The 20,807-nt window shown below is 41.1% G+C and overlaps 1 protein-coding gene across 2 annotated transcripts in view; it reads right to left on the minus strand.

Moving 5' to 3' along the window:
* Positions 1 to 20,807, minus strand: part of SH2B2 (SH2B adaptor protein 2) — a 194,494-nt gene that overhangs the window by 22,591 nt on the left and 151,096 nt on the right. For both annotated transcript variants that reach the window (XM_073616658.1, XM_073616659.1), the window contains 2 exons: positions 20,203 to 20,297; positions 19,924 to 20,097 (listed from right to left, as the gene is read on the minus strand). In XM_073616658.1, coding sequence (XP_073472759.1) covers positions 19,924 to 20,097; positions 20,203 to 20,297 — 269 coding nt within the window. The remainder of the gene's footprint in view (positions 1 to 19,923; positions 20,098 to 20,202; positions 20,298 to 20,807) is intronic.

Below are 20,807 nucleotides of genomic sequence, written 5' to 3' on the forward strand. Positions count from 1 at the left end.
TGGCGCTAAATAGCAGATAAATAAAGTAAATGTGAAGGTAAATTTATATACAATGAATAGGGCAAGTGTTAACCTTCTCACTGATAACGGTGAATAAATAAATATATATAGTGGTAATCCAATAAACCCTCCCCTTTACAGGTGGAGATTTAAATAATCACATAGTGGTATAAAAAATGATTAAACATATAAATGGTGACAATAGTTCATAAACAAGACTGATATAATGAAAGAATGTAAACTGAATGAAACAAAGTCCATGCAAAATATTTAGTGCCAATCAAGTGGATAAAGTAACTTTTCATGCAATAATTTGTCTTCCACCACACCATCCGTGACTGTGATCCACTCTTATGGAGCCGCACTCACCGGAAAGATTGGCCTTGCATTCTCATGCTCGGCCAATAAGCAGAAATATAGCCTCCCAAGGGCTAACCAAAGCAAATGAGACTGTGTTTGCAGCAGAAGATGTCCTTCAATCATCAGCAGTGCTCGTCACTCATATCCACATGAAAAAAATAATACTTCCCATAGTGTGATAACGTATAAGCATTTATTTTATTTTTTTTTATTCTGTTTATTGGTTTTCTTTTTTACAAACACACAAAAATATACAACATACAACACTCAGACGTGTCATATGGACACCGTCCAAATATGGCCAACATGGCCTGGTCCAACTTGCCTAACTAACATAGTTCAACTGTCTAACAAAAAACCCCCTTCCCTTCCCTCCCTCCCCCCTCCCCTTAGCACTACTTCCCAACCTTGAGTCACAGCTCCTAAAGAAGGATTTTTCAATTTGTTAATAGCTAATGGACAATGTCAATTAAGCTATAGAAAGTTGCATATTATATTTAGGCACACATCGCAATTTTATGAAACATAGTGATCCTACTGACTTGCCGGGGTGGAACAATTAATACAGTAAATCAATAAAGAAAGAAATATAGATGTCTTATTTTAGGAAGAGGACAGGAGATGAAAAAACAGCCTCTCCTTCCTATGGGTATTAGGTTTCCTATTGGAATTCATTAACACAATTTACATTCTCTTCTCTATCCTACCGTATTACTAGATTTATACCAAGTGTGCCACACCTTATCGAATTTTTTCATACAACCCCTGGCTTCGTACATAGACTTATAATAGGGTAGCATGGCGTTTACTAGTCCCTTCCAGAAGGCCACTTTTGGTGCCCCCAGCTTCTTCCAATGTAATAAAATAGCTTTCCTCCCATAGAATAATAGAATGTTGAGCATGGTCCGCAAAGCACGGGATGGCACCACTTCATCTACGAGTCCCAACAGAAAAACCTTTACAGTCAACGGTATTGGTACCGTCAATAATTCTGAGATACATGAGGTGACATCCGACCAAAACCGTTGAATCTGTTGACAGTGCCAAAAAATGTGGTCAGCGTCTGCCGGAGAGTGAGAACACCTCCAACATTCTGCAGAGGTATTGGGAAAGATCTTAACCAGCCTAGCTGGAGTATAATAGCTCCTGTGCAAAAATTTAAACTGAATCAACCTATCCCTGGCTGACACCAGATGTTTAAATGGTTGAGTCCATAACTCATCCCAGTCCTCCCCCTGTACATCAGGGATCTCCGCCTCCCATTTTTCTCTACACCTGACGACCGCCTGTGGGGTGCTTTTGAAAAATTCTTTATATGATACCGAGAGAGGTTTTGCTAACTCCTCACCTGACAATAACAATTCCAGAGAAGAGGGCAAGGATTCTACCCTCATCTCTCGAAACTGCATCTGAAAGGCATGTCTAACCTGTAGGAATCTAAATAAATATGAATTCGGAAGGTCATGTCTTGATTTTAGTTGGGGAAAGGTCAGCAATTCTCCAAAACATGTAATATCCTTCAGTGTTTTCACTCCCCTAACTGCCCATACCATAGGGTCCGGAAAGTTATAGAAATGGGGTAGAGCTGGGTTCATCCACAGAGGAGCTGATGGTGATACCCCCCATAACTAGGACATGCCAGTTTTACCGCTGTCTCCCATGCCCTGATTGTAGCCTTCATTGTCGCCGTCAAAGGTAAGTCAGACCTATGTCCCCTAAACAGGGCAAATCTGAAACTTTCGTAGGACCCCAGATGAGCCGCCTCCAATACCGTGGACACATCTCCTTCCTCCGCCGTCAGCCATCTACGAGCAAAAACCATTTGCCCCGCTAAATAATATTTCTGCCAATCTGGTAACACCAGTTCCCCCGATCTCCCGGTTCTTGCAATATTTTAATACCTATTCTAGGGGGTTTAGGAGCCCAAAGAAAAGAAGAAATAATACAATCAATCTTTTTAAAATATGATTTTGGGACCCATATTGGTGCATGTCTCAGAAAGTAAAGGATTACTGGGAGAAATTTCATTTTGAGCAAACTTATCCTACCTACCAGGGATAACGGCAATTTGGTCCAAGACTGAACTTTTTGTTTCAATAGTGCTAGCAGTGGTAATAGATTTAGGGGCATGTAATCCTGTATATTAGCTGTAATGTTGATTCCTAGATATTTTAGGGACGTAACCCACTGAAGTGGTAAGTTCGGGTTGGCCTTGTCTTTGGCTTCAGGGTCTAGGGGTAAAATAGAAGATTTTTTCCAATTTACTTTCAATCCTGAAAATTTGGCGAAGTGGTCTATAATACCCAGAGCTGTTTTAAGGGAGTCTCCCGGGTCACTAAGAAAAAGTAGCATATCATCAGCATATAATGCTAGAGATTCTGCTATTGTGCCTACCTTGATGGCCTGTATCATCTCCGCGGACCTGAGTGCCACCGCCAAGGGTTCCAGGGCGAGGGCAAACAAGAATGGGGACAGCAGGCAACCCTGCCTGGTCTCACTCCCCACCTCAAAATAGTTGGAGACCGATGAGCCCAACTTGACTGCTACTCTCGGGGATTTATATAGCATGGAAATCCATCTCCTGAACTGTGTCCCAAAACCCATAACCTCCAATACCTTGAGCATGTACCCCCAATCCACGGAATCAAATGCTTTCTCAAAGTCTATGGAGACTACTATTCTGGTTTTAGTGTTTTCTGACTGAATTTGCAAGTGGGTGAACAGTCTCCTCAGATTTGTGTCGGTTGACTTACCCGGCATAAAGCCCGTCTGATCAATGTTAACTATAGAGGGTATAACAGAAGCCAATCTAATTGCCAGTATTTTGGTTAAAATGTTTAAATCCATGTTCAACAGGGCTATAGGTCGATATGATGCACATTCCAAGGGATCCTTTCCTGGTTTTAATAAAAGAACCATATAGGCCTCTAACATAGAATCCGGTAAGGTGTCATGCTCTTGGCAATATTCTAATAGCAAATTAATCCTGGGGGCTAGAATCTCCACATTTACCTTGTAAAAGTCTGCAGGGATACCATCTGGCCCGGGGGCCTTGTGCGGAGGAAAGGCAAAAATCGCCTGATGTATTTCTTTAACTGTAATTTTAGCATCCAAAAAACTGATATCATTCTCTGACAGCTTCGGAATTAGCAGATCTAGTAAGAGGGAGTCTAACTCCGATTTGTCATATGGTGGAATGGGGGCATAGAGGGAAGAGAATAAATTAACAAATTCTTCCATGATAAGTTTGGGATCACTAATCAGGTCTCCCCCCGGATTCCTAATTACCGGAATATTAGTGATTGGATGATAATCCGCAACTAGCATCGCTAAAAGTTTCCCATTCTTATCCCCCTCTGCAAACACTGTGTGAGCCCTTTTTGTAATTTCAGAGCGGGCCTGGCCCATAATACGTAAGGACAGGGAGCCGCGTGCCTCTAATAGAGATCAATATAAGACCATATAAGGGGATCTTGCATATGCTTCTGCACATTCCCTCTCCCGCCACTGCAAATTCTCGTTTTCCTCATTATCTTGTACTCGCGCAGTCTTAATGGCTGAGATACATTCTCCTCTAGTTACTGCCTTGAAGGCATCCCACACTTTTGGGGGATCTGCTGTATCAGTATTGGATGCCCAATATGTTTTAATAGCGTTCTCCAGTTGGGCAGCAACCTGATCATGCTGTAGCCAACTAGGGGAAAGTCTCCACCCCCCCCCTTCTCGCCCCCGACGCTAAAGACAGAGTGAGAGAAAGAGGGTTATGGTCAGTTAGTCCCCCAGCCAAGTAATTGATGTCTGTCACAAATGGTAGGACAAGGTCATTTCCGAAGGCCAAGTAAATCCTAGCCGAGGATCCATGAGCCTGAGACACATGAGAATAACATCTGTCCGCCGGGTGTTTCCATCGCCACAATTCCCTAAATCCTGTCACGGACACCCAACTCGACAGACCAGCAGATTCCCCTCTGTTCGGATTAGACGAGTCCAGCTCCACATCTAGGATGGCGTTGAAATCCCCCATCACTACCACAGGAAGATGGGAATATGGTGCAATCCTAGTTAGTAGATCATACAGAATCTGTCCCTGGAAGGGGGGGGGCACATATACATTCACCACCACAATTTTCTTGAAGCAAATATCCATTACAACCGCCACATATCTACCTCCCGGAGAGCACCTGATGAATCGAGCAAGGGATAGACTTATTAATTAGAATAGAGACCCCCCCTCGCAAACGTGGAGTAGGTCGAGTGTAAAGCTCTTTGAATCCACGGTTTGCGCAAGGAGAGGATCCTGCTGCCATCTAGGTTTGTCTCCTGCAGGAAGACGATATGTGGTTTGCATTGTTTAAGGTATTGGAACACTGAGGCCCTTTTAAGCCTGTGATTAAGGCCTCTATTTTAACGTCATCCGTCATCTTTGTCTTTCCTACCAATCATATCCCACAAGGATGGTTGTATAATTAGGGTATCCCCACCAATAGCACCATAAAGCCCAAATGATATATAAACTATGATTAACCTTAATACAGTAGATTGAGCTGTGACTCTAGAAAAAAATAATAAACCCTCCCCTGCCAGTATGCCAGAAACAAAACTTTTCAGTCCGGCATATAGCTTAGTCCCTAAACACAAAAACAAAAAACATGTGATGAAATCCCGCCGCCGTAATCGAAAGTCCGGCATTTCCGTAGATGAGTCCATATCCTTTCTGCTTGCTCCAAACAACAAAAACTGGAGCCGTATTGTAAAAAGAGAACATTTTGAGTGCAAAAGGAAAGTGCACTAAAAATAAAATAAAATAATCTTATCAGTAAGCGAGGAAGGTTCACAAATTTGTATAATAGAGGAACCGGCATCCCTCATGAACCAGGGAGATCTGACTCGAGCTTGTCAGCAGCACTTTACTCTTGTCACAAGACATTATGATCCTATCCGCTGGCAGACCCTTGTTCCTCCTTGACATCCCCCTCATAGCAAAGGAGAGAAATAGATAGCAGCTAAGTCCAATAACATCCAGGACGTATAAAAAAGTACTCTTCAACACAGGCGTGCCTAGTAAGTGTCCATAAGCAAGACGCCATTTTAGGCCATTATGACAGAAGAATGTAGATAAGAATGGTCAAATAAAGAAAAAAATAGTAACAGAACAAAATAGAACAGCGATTACCTTCCCAGGTATGGACCCTGAAGCTGAAGGGCTGTTAAAATTCCTTATCCATCCATTCGCAAGCTTCCTCTGGGTTTTCAAAGAATTTCGCTGACCCCTTGTATTGGATCCTGAGCTTGCTGGGGTAAAGCATGCTATATTTGATCTCCTTCTCCCTCAGGCGTCTGCGGACCTCATTAAAGGATCGTCGTTTATATTGCGTTGCAGCCGAGAAGTCTGGAAATAGCATTATTCGTGCGTTTTCATGGCGCAGTTCTTGAATCTTCCTGGCTTGTGTCAGGATCATGTCTCGGTCCCGGTAATTTAAGAAGCGAACTAGGAAAGGTCGCAGAAAGGCGCCCGGGGGTCTGCTGCCAGTGGGTACCCTGTGCGCTCTCTCCACCACATAAGTAGGGGACAGATCTTGTAGAGACAGCAGTTGTTTAAACAGGAGCTCTGCAAACTGCGTGGGTTTGTCACCCTCAGCCCCCTCCGGCAGCCCCACCACCCGGACATTGCTCCTCCTTTGTCGGTCTTCTGCGTCATCTGCTCTGCGCTGTAAGGCCTGAACCTGTTCCCGGAGTTCAGATATACGGGCATCATGGGTATGAGAAATATTCTCCACATCTGAAACCCTTGTCTCCACCGAGGTCAGGCGGCCCGGATCTTGTCTAGGTCATGCCTTATTAATGTGCATTCAGAGGACAGGTGGTCAATGCGCCCCATCAACTCCGCTTTGCTGGCACTAATGGCTTCTAGTATAGGCCCTGAAATTGCAGCATCATCCACAGCCAGGACCGGGTCCCCCTCCAGATCCATCCCGGCTGCCCCCTGCGCCTGTGTCATCTTTACCGCCACTACTTTGGCGCTCTGCTACTTCGGCGAGGAAGACAGGATGGCGGGGGCGGGTATACCGAGGGTCCGTGTACCTTAGGAGCCTTCTTGGAGGCTGAAGAGGGCATCGCTATGATCAGGGCGCCTTCACCTACCCTGTGGTAGAGTCAAGGACAAATTCTAATCACTCCAGTATATCGGATGATGACAGGGATACAGAGCTGCAGAGGAACGCGTGCTGCCTCAATCACATCCGGCCGGAAGTCCCTATAAGCATTTGTTTAAAAAGCGCTCCCAAATCCTTAATCATTGTACTCACACTATTGAATTAAAAACCAGGCATGAACGAGTAATGATACGGCTGTAGTGTTGTATAATGGTCACGACGGACCCAGGGTGCAGTGTTAGCCTCACCCTTGTCCCCACGTAGGATCCTCAGCAGCGCGAGGAGATTACCGCCGACCCGTGGACAGCACAAACAGCTCAGCACAACACGTCACGCCTAAAACTTGGATGATAGGTTGCCGTACAACCCCGCCTCCAACATGTTTCGTCACGTTGACTTCTTCATAGGATTGGCCGTATCATTACTCGTTCATGCCTGGTTTTTAATTCAATAGTGTGAGTACAATGATTGAGGATTTGGGAGCGCTTTTTAAATAACTGCTTATACGTTATCACACTAGGTGAAGTATTTTTTTTTTTATGTGGATATGAGTGACAAGCACTGCTGCTGATTGAAGGAGATCTTCTACTGCAAACACGGTCTCATTTGCTTTGGTTAGCCCTTGGGAGGCTATATTTCTGCTTATTGGCCGAGCATGAGAATGCAAGGCAAATCTTTCCGGTGAGTGCGGCTCCATAAGAATGGATCACAGTCACGGATGGTGTGGTGGAAGACAAATTATTGCATGAAAAGTTACTTCATCCACTTGATTGGCACTGAATATTTTGTATGGACTTTGTTTCATTCAGTTTACATTCTTTCATTATATCACTCTTGTTTATGAACTATTGTCACCATTTATATGTTTAATCATTTTTTATACCACTGTGTGATTATTTAAATCCCCACCTGTAAAGGGGAGGGTTTATTGGATTACCACTATATATATTTATTTATTCACTGTTATCAGTGAGTGAAATTTACCTTCACATTTACTTTATTTATCTGCTATTTAGTGCCACTACTTCTATTGGAGATTGCTTATTTTACTTTAATTTATTTTTATACTAGTTGGCAGCTTCAATAATTCACCATTCAATATTTTTTAATTTTGTCCATAAGCGCAGTGGGGGGTCATTTTAGTGCCTTGTTGCGCGGCACTTGAACACCACTTTTCAGTAAGTTTTTCATATAGCAATGCCGAACTTTCGACACCAACAGTTGGACCTTTTCAGTATTTTGGGTTTTTGGGGGCAAGCTGCATACTGGACAGTTTTTGTTCTCTATTTTTTTGGTTGCAAGTTTCTGGTATAACAGCAGGGTTTTTTTTACCATTCAGCGTGTTCCTTTTTTTTTTTTTTTTTTTAAGATGTTTTGCATCAATTTTTCTTTAGTTCAGAAATGATGTCACAGGATCTGGATAGCAACAGGTATATGTGTAATATCCTTTCCCTTGAATTTTACTGATGGATAGCAGACTCAAGGTAGTGTCTTGGAATATAAGGGGTTTGAACAGTAAATTTAAAAGACCAGCTGTTTTTCTTGTCAAAAGAAGTTTATTGAGTATACAATGTTATAAAGATACATAAAGATACATAAAGTAAGTTTACAAGGATCTATAAAGTAAGCTCATTGTTTTACAGTAGGGTTTATATAGGTAAATATCATGAAATTTCAAATATTAAACAATGGGTTCACGTAAACCTAAATTAAAGATATATATCATTTCCTTAGTTACTTTTGTAGGTATTTAAATGATTTATACCTACTATACATATTGTTTACAAGTAGAGTGTATATAGGTCAAATAAATTCTGATAATGAGCTTTAATCGTAAGGTGGAGAAAAGGAAAGAGAAAGAAGAAAAAGAATTGAAAGGTAGAGGTATGGTCCACAAGGTTGTCCCGCTCGTCAGTTTATTATTCTTTTTAGTTCTCTTTGAAGCCTTAGAATGGGTGTCTCTGTAAGTCATTTAATCTGTTACCATGGCAACAGGACAGAGTCATTGAAATTTGACAGGAACTGTTGTTTTATCCAAGGATGCCAAAGTTTTTCAAATTTTGGAATTTGATTTTGATCGATGGCTACCATCTTAGCATGGGACATTGTATTATTCATTCTGTGAATTGTTTCTGCTAGTACCAATGTAGGAGATTTCCATGCCTTGGCCACTGTTTGTTTTGCAGCCGTTATTAGTTGGATCATAAGTTTGAATTGAGAGAGTGTTAACCATTCCGGTTTTAGATTAAGTAAAGTTAAATATGGATCTGGTTGTATTATTTTTTAAAATATTTTAGATGCAATCATGAAGACTTCCTTCCAGAAGGTTTGGATTACTGGGCACGTCCACCATATGTGTAAATATGTGCCTATTTCTGGGCATCCTCGAAAACAAAGAGTTGAGGTATTAGGTGAATATTTTGCCACTCTAGCGGGTACAAGGTACCAGCGAGTTAGGACTTTATAATTTGTCTCCAGTGCCAAGATGTTGGGTGAAGATGACTTAGATGTGAGCCATATATTAGACCAGTCCGTGTCTTCTAAAGTTCGTCCCAGGTCCTCCTCCCACCTCTGAACGTAAGAGGGTCTATTAAGATTTGCTACTCCATATAATTGATTATAAAGTGATGAAATTGTACCTTTAGCAAATGGATCTTTTGTACAGATCGATTCAAAAATGGATAATTGGGATAATGGTGTATCCCCCTTTAGGAATGCTGTATAGAAATTTTTGATTTGGAGATATCTAAATATCTCAGAGTTTGGTAGATCATATTTTTCTCTAAGCGATGGGAATGAAAGGAATGATTTAGATGCTATGAAGTCATTTAGTGTCTGAATGCCTGATGTTGTCCAAGCTTTAAAAGAATTTGGGTAGATCCATGCCGGATAAAAGGCCGGATTTCTGATAAAAGAAAGGAGAGGATTGTGTGGAGATTGTAACTGATATTTGGTTTTTAGTTTATCCCAGAGAGATAAGAAGTGTTTAGTTATGGGATTATGAATTTTAAAGCGGTCTTTAGGATCAAGCCATAATAAATTTGATATTAATAGAGGGTCATTTTCTGAAGCCTCTATAAATACCCATAATGGGATTTCCTGTTTTGCATGGTATTTGGACAGACTGGCCAAATGTGCTGCTCTGTAGTAGTTAGTAAAATTAGGGTATCCCAGGCCTCCTTTATTTTTGGGAAGATGTAGTGTGTGTATAGGTATACGTGGTTTAGAAGAGCCCCATATAAACGAAGTTGCTCTTTTTTGTACTATTCTCAAAAAATAGGAAGGAATTGGAATAGGGAGGACTCTGAATAGATAAAGCAATTTGGGTAGAATAGTCATTTTGATTGCATTAATCTTCCCTATCCAGGATAAAGGAAGTTGCGACCATTGTTTTATTAGATTTGTGATCTGTCTTAATACAGGAGGATAATTGGTTGAGAATAAGTCAGAATGAGATGCTGTTAAATGAATTCCAAGATATGGGATTGATTTTTCTGCCCATGTGAATGGGAGTGCAGCCCTAGCCGGGATCAATTCCATGTTTGTGAGTGAAATATTAAGCACTAGGCATTTCTTAGGATTAATCATAAGGCCGGATAGGGCTGCAAATCCATCAAGAGCTGGTATTAAGTTAGGACCAGAGACCTGTGGTGATGATAGAAAAAGTAATATATCGTCTGCAAATATACATAATTTGTGTGTAATACCTCCTACTTCAATGCCAGTTATAGTTTGGTTTGTTCTGATGTATTGGGCCATGGGTTCGAGTATAAGGGCAAATAATAAGGGAGATAATGGGCAACCCTGTCGGGTACCTCTTTCGATATTAAAGGCTTCAGATTTGTATCCAGCATATTTTATATAGGCTTTGGGTTTATTATATAATGCTTTGATCCATGTTAAAAAGTGGGGTCCAAAACCCCATTTTTGTAATGAATATTGCATATATTGCCAGGATACTGTGTCAAATGCCCTCTTAATATCGAGAGATAGAAAACATAAAGGGATTTTCCGTTTTTTAGCAATATGTGCCAATAACACTGCCCTGCGTATATTATCGCCTGCCTGTCTATTTGGCATGAAGCCTACTTGATCTCTATGTATTAATTTTCCTATAATGCTATTGAGGCGTTTTGCTATTATTTTTGCTAATAATTTAATATCGAGGTTTAACAGAGAGATAGGCCGATAATTCACACAGGAAGTATCATCAGAAAGGGGTTTTGGGATCATACAAACAATTGCCATTAGTGTTTCTTGCCGAAAAGAATGTCCATCTAGAAGTTTGTTAAAAGTTTCAGTGAGAATGGGAGAGAGTATTTCTGAGAATGTTTTATAGTATAAAGCCGAGTAGCCGTCTGGGCCTGGTCTTTTGTTAAGTTTTAGGTCTTTTATGGCGTTAGCAACTTCATCTATAGTTATAGGCTCATCCAAACTGCTTTTTTGATTCTGAGATAACTCAGGTAAGGTTATTTTTGAGAAGAAGGATTCAGCTTCTGTAGGATTAAATTCATTGTTTGTCTTGTATAAAGTTGCGAGATGTGAGTGAAATTTATGGACTATTTTAACTGGATTACAAGTGTAAAAATTTTTTGATAATTTCAAACGTATTGGTTTGAAAGATTTGTTAGTTGAATTTAATGCCCGAGCCAAATATGTACCTGGTTTGTTTGTTTTCATGTAGAAATTGTGTTTGGAGTGTTTGAGGGATTTATCAACTGACTCAGTGAGAAATAGATCGTATTCCAATCTAGATTTTTCCAGATGAGATTTTGTACTCTGAGATGGATTATCTTGAAATGATATGTAGGCTGCATTAAAATTGAGTTCTAGTTTTTTTGCTAGATTTTTGCGTTCCCGTTTAAATAGTGCCGTTTGTCTTTGTATTGTACCACGCAAGACAGGCTTATGAGCTTCCCACAGTGTTATTGGGGAGATGTCTGTTGTATTATTAATTGATATGTATTCCTTTAAAGCTTGTTCAATGGCCATCTGATGTAGTGGGTGTTTGAGCATTATGTCTGGTAAGTACCACGTTGGGTCATGCGCTTTTGGTATGGCTGAGGCTATAGTAGTGTATACTGCATTATGGTCAGACCACGGAATCGGAATTATATCTGATGCAATAATTTCTGGTATCATTCCTATTGTTAGAAAAATATGATCTATTCTGGTGAAGGTTTGATGAGGGTGCGAGAAATAAGTGAATTTCTTTTTCATTGGGTTACTTTCTCTCCATGAATCTACCAGATTGAATTTGGAAAGAAGTTGAGAAAAAGGTAATCTAGAGGTTATTTTGGATGGTGTAAAAGGTGATTTATCTAGAAATGGGAGGAGGACCTGGTTCGAATCCCCACACATTATCACTGTTCCTATTTTGTGTGTATTAATCACTTGTAATATATGTGAGAGGAATGGTGTAGGTTGTTTGTTAGGAGCGTAGTAGGAAATCACCGTGATTGCTGTATCCATTATATAACCCATGAGTATCAGGTATCTACCTTCTGGGTCTTTAATTTCTGATGATAAGGTGAATGGTGTGGATCGGTGAAATGCAATTAGAGTTCCCCTTTGCTTGGTACAGGCAGAAGCCGTGTAAATTTGTTGATAAAAAGGAGAAATATATTTTGGAGTAGAATCTTTGGTGAAGTGTGTTTCTTGGAGGCATACTATGTGAGCCTTCTTGTTATGGAAAGTACGGAAGGCTTTGGTCCTTTTTTGAGGGACATTTATTCCCTGAACATTCAGGGAAAGTATATTCAGTGGTGCCATGGCAATAGATCAAATAGTTTTGACTTACTTTTTGTTATGCAGAGCTGACTGCGCAGATCAACCTGTGTGGACTGAAGAGATGAATAGATAGAAAAGAAACCAGTGAATTCTGGAGTAAAGAGTAAACAAAAACATATGAGATTAGATGATACATTGTATAAATTATTTTTTGCAAGTAATCACAATTTACCAGTGAAAGAGAATAAATATCTCTCTCAGGGGAATAAGTGCCTTCGTCACACTCCCACATAATATGGTTGGGAGAATGAGGAGGGCTAATGGGGGTACACGGATCTTCCGCTTACAGGAGAGAAGTGCTATGTCAAAAGACATCAAAATGATGTTTCATTAATTGGAGTGCAGAATATAGTTTTTGTTGAAATTATTTATTCCAGGGTGGTTGTATATGGTTAGTCTTGCCCTAGGCTAAATAATTCAGTTTGAAAGGTACTGTTAATAACTTTGGTATTGATGAAGATATAGTTTGAATTATTTTGGGATTTTAACCCTTTTAGAGTAAACAATTACATATTTTATTCATATGTAACTGTTTAGATATGTTAACTCATAAAATTGAGGTTGTATTGCTTCAGATTAGAATAAACAAAAACATAATTCTAGGAACTAGTTAGGTAATAATATATTTGTTTTAAGAAAAGAAAGAAAAAGCTTCCATTACTTCTGGATTATTGAACATATTTGTCCTAAAAAGTAATAAATCTATTGTTATTACCTGATAATATATAACTGAACAAGAATTTCCTTATTTCACTTATATATTCTAAGGCCATATGAATCAGAAGTAATAAGAAATATAACTGGAATGTAACATGATCCCACACAGTGTGTGACTATCAGAATGCAGTTACATTCAGTTATAAATATAGGTTTTTTATAGAGAACCATCTCTTAGTATAATAAATGAAGAGATATCAGGAATTAGGATGTCAGTCCATTGAATCTTCTTGGTCCATGGATGATGTGGCATAACGGCCTCTTTTGTGAGAATGATGATTCCCATTTTGTTCTGAAATTTTCTGGGTGCTGCCTGAAGGTGAAGATGACGCCATTCTTCTGCGTGTGGGAGTGTTGCTGCTTGTGGGTTCTGTCAGATTTAATTTTAAAAGGGTTTGTTGTAGTTCATCTGCTGATCTGCTTCTGTAAATTGTACCTTGGTAGTTAAATCTGACTGAAAAGGGGAAGCCCCATTGATACATAATGTTGTGGCGTTGCAGTTCCATTAGTTGGGGTTTCATGGATCGTCTTTTAGTAATAGTAAGTTGGGATAGGTCAGCAAAAATTTGATAATTGTGTCCTTGAAAATTAAGTTCCTTTTTTTCTCTTGCAGCAATTAGTATTTGTTCTTTTGTTCTGTAATAATGAAATTTTGTGATTATATCATGTGGGGGTCCATCTTTCTTTTTGGCTGTGAGGGCTCTGTGTACTCTGTCCAGTTCTAAACGTTCAATAGGGATATCTGGCTTTAGTTCTTGTAATAGAGCAGTAATAGTAGATTGCAGGTCTGTCACAGTTTCAGGTATTCCCCTTATGCGCAAGTTTGAACGTCTGGCTCTATTTTCGTAATCTTCGAGCTTAGTTTGAAGTATTAAATTCTCTTTTTTTAATTGTTCCAATTCTGTTATATTTTCTTGGGTTGTAATTTCAATTTCATCCATTTTTATTTCTAAGGCTGCGGTGCGGTTTCCCAGCTCTCTTATTTCTTTGGTTAGGCTTTTTGTTATTTGGTCTGAGGTTTGTTTTAAAGCCTTATGAAGCATCTTTTCAAATTGTAATAATATTACTGGGGATACTGAGGAGGCTTGTGGAGAAGTTTGTGAGAGGATTTGTTCTGTATCTGACTCAAATGGAGAGTCTTGCTGTGACATTTTCTGTCTGTGAGAGCGCCCTGATGCTGTATCTTGTGAGGTGACTGGAGCTGCTTCAGCTGCAGTGAGTGCCTGTGAGCTCTTTGTGAGGTGATTTTTATTTCTGCCACGGTTTCCTCCCAGTACCATATTTCCTGCCCAAACTTTCACAGTTTGTTCCCTGGGGCAAAAAGGTTCAAATGGATACCTTTTGAGCCTGCAGGCTCCGCTTTGTCCTTCTCTTCTCTCCTCAGCGGTGTGGAGCTCTAACAATGCATGTCTGCTCTGCTAGGCTCCACCTCCTGCCCTCCGACCAGCTGTTTTTCAGTACCTTAAACAAGTAAAGCCACATGCTGTTCTCCTGCAGAAGATCCACCTGGAGGGAAGTAAAATCTTATCCCTGCGCAAATCCTGGAATCAAAGGGCATTACACTCCACATACTGCACTTATGCAAGAGGGGTTTCCATCCTAATTAGCAAGACTGTCCCTTGAACTATTCACCAGGTGTTCTCTGACCTGGGGGGTCGATATGTGGCTGTGGTGCTGGATATATACCACCAGAAAATGTTGATTGTGAATATATACTTGCCCCCTCCTATTCAGATGCAAGTGCTTTATGATCTAATGGTAACACTGGCTCCCTTTATTAGCCTGCCTACCCTATTCATGGGGGATTTCAATGCCACTTTAGACCCCAAACTGGACTCTTCCAATACCAATAGGCCTGCCTCCACTGACCTATGCTCTTGGCTGTCTGTGACTGGTCTAGCTGAGTTATGGCGCTGGAAACACCCCAATGTCAAATCCTATTCATACTTATCTGCTACCCATAGATCCTCTGCCAGAACTGATTTGGCGTTTGGCAATCCTCCACTGCTAATGTATTTTTATGAAGCTGAATACTTGGCTGGGGGAACGTCAGTCCACTGCCCACTTTCAGTCACCCTGACTCTCCCGGTTGGGGGGAGGCGGGGAGGCTGGAGGTTGTCTCCAGACTGGTTGCTGGAGGATCAAGTGGCTTCCCAGATACAGGGCTCCACTGCAGCTTACTGGTCAACCAATGTTGATAAGGCTGAACCGACCTTGGTATGGGATGCATTTAAAGCTGTGGTGAGGGGGGAATGTGTCTCTGTGATAAAAGCGGTCAGGAAAGATCACAATGGACAGGGGGAGCTTCTCCTAGCTAATGAAGGAGAATGTGCGAATGCTCACGCCGTCTCTCCATCAGAGACCAATTATACATCTCTGCTAGAGACACGGCGACTTTTGTCAGTGCACTTCTCTGAACTGGGCCACACTGAAATAGGGAAGAGGGCGGAATTGATATTTGCTCAAGGGGACAAAAATGGCAAGCTTTTGGCCCTCTTGGCGGCAGAGCAAACAATACCTGTCAGTATCCCCGTTATTAAAACCGCTGGGGGGAACATGGTCACTGACCCTCCCGGTATCTTGGAAGAATTTGTGCGGTATTATACTACGCTTTACTCCCCTATACCAGCATACGACACCTGTGAGCTAGATGGGTTATTAAATGAACTCTCCCCATATTGTCAGACTCAGACGTTACCCTTCTGGATGCTGATATTTCAGCTCTGGAAATAGAAGCAGCGATACTAACTTTTCTGCCTCATAAATCCCTGGGCCCAGATGGCTTCCCGGCAGACTTCTATAAACAATATATGGCACAACTAGCCCCAAGACTCAGTGTCCTTTTGGGCCACTGCCTTAAAAGTGAAGTCCTCCCGCCTCCAATGATGGAAGCATACATGGTTTTCCTATTGAAACCAGGTAAGGACCCACAGGAGTGTTCGTCCTACCACCCCATAGCATTACTGAATGTGGATCTAAAGATCCTAACCAAGGTGTTGGCATCACGACTGGCCAAGGTCACCCTTTACTGGTGGACATTGTCCAGATGGGATTTATGCACTAACCTACGGAGATTATTCACTCATTTAGACACTACAGAAGTCCCAGAAAAAGTTACAGTATCTATCGACATTGAAAAAGCCTTTGATTCAGTTGACTGGCTATACAGTATATGCATAGAGTATTGGAGAGCATGGATCCTTTTGTTATTGGAAGGGGCACTAGACAGGGATGCCCTCTTTCCCCCTTCCTCTTTGCTTAATGATGGAGCCTATGGCGAGAGCGCTACGTCGATCTAAGGAGGTGGGTGCAATCCAGGTAGGATCTATACAGGAAAGACTCGCGCTCTATGCTGATGACCTGCTCCTGTTCCTCAGAGACCCAGGACCATCCCTTCAGATGCCATTGCAAATACGCAACAATGCCTCTTTTTTGGGTCTTTGGGTGAATTGGGGCAAGTCATCGATATTGAAAAATATAAACCTTAGCGCCTTTGGATAAAAGAACTGATCATCAAACTCCAGCTGCAGTAAAAAAACTCGCTAATAAGCAAATGGCAAAGAAGCAAAGTGAGAATATAAAAACAGTTTAGGGTTTCACTCACCCTGTGATAGTTGGTCAACATCCAGGGTGAGTGTACATCTATGTGGGGCACCCAGTCTGAACACCATTGCACAGGAGATGTCAATTTAAGCACAAGCACTTTGTTTCATCGCTTAATGGGACTTTAATAATTTTTTTGTGTGTTCTGCATGTTTACATGAATGTGATCAACCCTAAGAGCAGCAAACTGTTTTTAAAGTCATCGATATTGCTGATGGGTCCGGGGGCACAGAGAGCAGAGGATGACAATCTTCCACTGCAATGGGTTTCAGCTATCACTTACTTGGGGGTAAAAGTTACAGCTAACATCCGGGATTATATACCACTGAACCTTTTGCCATTAATCTCCCAACTTAACCAAAAAACACAGGCGTGGAAACGGTTGCCCCTGTCCCTACTAGGACGTATAAATCTCCTGAAAATGAAGTCCTTGCCAGTAATTTTGTATTTTTTAAGGCACTCTCCAATGTGGGTTCCCAAGTCAATTTTTCACAAATTGAACAGTATTATTGGATCCTTTCTATGGTCTCCCCAATCACCCCGCATAGGCATAAAGGTACTCCAAGAACAATGAGGGCAGAGGGGGTTAGCACTACCAGATTGGCAGAAGTACTACCTGGCTGACCAGATGGATTTTGCAAGACGCTGGCTGTTGGCAGATGATGGAGACTCTGCCACAGTTCTTGAGGCAGCTCAGTTAGGCTCCTATGAGAGTTTAAGTCTAGCGCTGTATAGAGGACCAAAATCCAATCTACCTTTGACTGTGTCAATGAAAGCAACCATAAAAGCCTGGGAAGTAGCTACAGATCTAATGTCTCCCAGTTACATCAGAACTCTGCCCTCTGCTCCCCTATGGATGAATCCTAACCTGCCTCATTTCTACTTACTACCAGACCCCATGGTCTGGGCTAGTAGGGGTGGTAAGATACTAGGGGACATTACAAGGGAGGGAGAAGTTTGACCAATTGAAAACACGGCATAACCTACCTAACTCATACTTTTTCCAGTATTTATAACTGCGCCATGCGTTTCAGACACAATTCTCCACCCGGAGGGTGTTAGTTCTAATTTTTGGCCCTGCGAGGCCAAGGGGAGAGTGGGTATGTTGCCTTCTGTCCCCTGTGTTTTGAATGTATAACATGTGTGAAAAAACTGAATAAAAAGAATGAAAAAAAAAAAAAAGAATTACCACCAGTTCTTAGATCAGGAAATTGTCAGTGACTAAGACCCACTCTGAGCTGAGGTGCAGTGGTAGAATTCTGTTGAGGCACAGCACTGAAAGTGGCAGTGCTTGCCCCCAATTCATGTACCGGTTCATGTACTGAGTCCTTCCTGTGTCAGGATCAGGAAGGACTTTTTTTCATTTAAAGTAGACATCAGGCAGATGGTTTGGGTCTTGCTCAGAGCTGCTGGGACACGCTAGAGATATATTGCCCAGGAGGAGGGAATCACAGTGGAGAGATGAAAGCACGTGCACACTTGTTGGATGCTGAAGATTCTAATGGTGCCTCCTGACTCTCCACAATAGTGAACGCTGAAGGGAACAGAAACACTGATGGTGGATGCCCATTGCTGAGGACTTCTAAACCGCATTGGTGAGGTGGATTACATGGAAATTTGTGTATATTTATATACACACATATATATACATTTTTTTTGGGACTGAACCACGTAGGAAATAGCACTTGTCACTTTACTTTTATTATCTATACTACTTTTTGTGTGTGTTGATGCATTATATGGGATATTAATATTTTTTATACCTTTGCTCCAAATTTGTGTTGATTGTTACACTTACCTTTGTTTTATTTATTTCTGATTGATTCACTTTATAGGGAGTGTTGGCAATACCCACATCAGTAGATTATAATTCATCTTTTTTATATGAATTTACACATAGGTCTATTTTCATTTTTTGAATTTTTTTATTTATTATTTTTTTTGAGCAGCGCCACTTCCCCTTTACTAGAGTTTAAATGTTGTAAAAATTTTACAGCTCTGCAGTGAAAACTTGGATCAACCACCTATTTTTACAGCCCCTCAGCCGCATGGGTGAAAGAGGATTTAGGGCCATGTCACACTAGCAACTTTGGGGCAGCAACAAAGCTCTCTGTTGTTTTTCTCTGACATTTTGTAGCTACATACAGAGTTTCTGCTCTATATCATTACAATACTTATCTACACAGCTACAAACCAATGGTGTGCCATGATCATCAGCAGCTGAATTGTGTAGTATTAGTATCTACTGAAGGTGGCGATTCTGTCACTAGCTCCAAACACTGCAAAAAGTCAGTCACTTAGGGACTGAGCTACAGATTGTTTGGAATTGACAAAGACATTTTATTAACTGCAATTCATTCTTTCTCTACCAACAAAAACTCTAAGGCCCCTTCACATTTGTCTGCATCCAGGGCCAATCACTCGCAGGTGATCTCTCCATTAACAATTACATATGAGCAGTCACGATTAGCTGCAGGAGCTGGCAGCCTCCAATTGTGTTCAACCCCTCCCAGGGTTCTCACATGTATTTGCTGTTGGCCCAATTTTCAAGTGTGAATTTGGTCTAAGGAGTGCGAATTTGTAGCTGCTTCAAATTGCTGTTACAAAATCGCCAGGGTACCATGGGCCTTACAGGGAGCCTTTACTTGGATTTCTGTTCCTCCTGACTGAACTGCTTTGTAAGGATAAATGTACGACATTCTGAAGAATACAGCTCATACTGCTAATGTAATTTGCATTAATTATATTTTGCCAGGCAAGCAGTACAATCAGATCAGCTACTTTTCTGCTTCATTCTGAGGGTTTAGACCACTAAACTGCTCCATTAATGATCATGTAATAACCCACTAGCATATATCAAAATGCTCTATCCAGAGACCTTTATTGATCTGGAAGGATTTATTCTGATGGGCAATGGGTAATTTGTCATCATGTACATTTTAAACTGCTCATGTTGGTACTTTTTGAAACAACATGGTATAACCAGAAATAAAGAACGCAGTGAAGTTCAGAGTTTCTGTGTTGCATAGTTTACCTAGCACACGGCTGGGTGCTGCAGTCTCCGAGGTCTAGAGAACGTTTTTCAGGGGACATGGTATAACAATATGGTATAACCATAATTAAAGAACACAGTGAAGTTCAGAGTTTCTGTGTTTGATAGGCTCACCTATCTGGCTCACGGATGGGAACTGCAGTCTCCAAGGTCTGGAGAACGTTTTCCTCTGAACATGGTAGAACAATATGGTATAACCATAATTAAAGGACATAGTGAAGTTCAGAGTTTCTGTATTGTATAGTTTACCTGGCCCATGGCTGGGAGCTGCAGTTTCCAAAGTCTGGAGGAAGCTCTCTAAGGGGACGTGTATGAGATGCTCCAATGTGGCTTGTTCTCGGCCTCTTGTCTGAGAAGCTACAGCAGCTGGAAGTGTGGCAGATATTGCATCCTGACCACACATATCCAGAGGGCGGTAAGATCCTGTGGGGGATCAAGTGAATAAACAAATAGATTGGCTGAACTGAGATAAAAAGCATAAATTAAAGTATATAAAATTCTATAGATTTCCACCACTGCACTGCTTACCTTCAGCAAGAAACTCACAGCTACAGGATGAGACTCGGCCAGGCAGACATGCTCCCTGCTCACAAGAAGAAAGTTCTATGTCATCCCCACTATCCCTGCAAGAAAGTTACTGTTAGCCATGTTATATTTTAAGAGTTTTTTTAACAGATAACTTTGTCTAACCAAGCATGCTAATGTACCAGCTGAGTGAAAATAAAGGGATAGGGATCCAAACCACAATACGATCTTCATTACCTTTAAAAAACATGCAACTTCTCATCTGACCTTCAGGATTCATACCCAAGCAGAAGACCCCATCTACAGTGATGAATACCAGCTCATATCCAGGAATAAATGGATCCCACTCTCACCCACTCTAGTTTTACTGCAGTTTGCCCAAATTAAGTCTTGCAACTTTTTATCTGTTTATAACCCTTCATCCCCATATGTTATGATTTGTTACGGACTTCCTTCTAAATGCCCTAAAATATATTTTCCCTCAGTGAACATGGTCCTTGCTCACACTGCAGTACTCTGCAGCTAAGAAACAGACACCCCTCATCATGTGTCCCCATGTGTCCTCATGTGGATCGCACAGAAAGATACACCGGCCTGTTACTGAGTAC

The sequence above is a fragment of the Aquarana catesbeiana genome, linkage group LG02, assembly GCF_042186555.1.
Source record: "Aquarana catesbeiana isolate 2022-GZ linkage group LG02, ASM4218655v1, whole genome shotgun sequence".
In the NCBI taxonomy this organism is placed as follows: domain Eukaryota; kingdom Metazoa; phylum Chordata; class Amphibia; order Anura; family Ranidae; genus Aquarana; species Aquarana catesbeiana.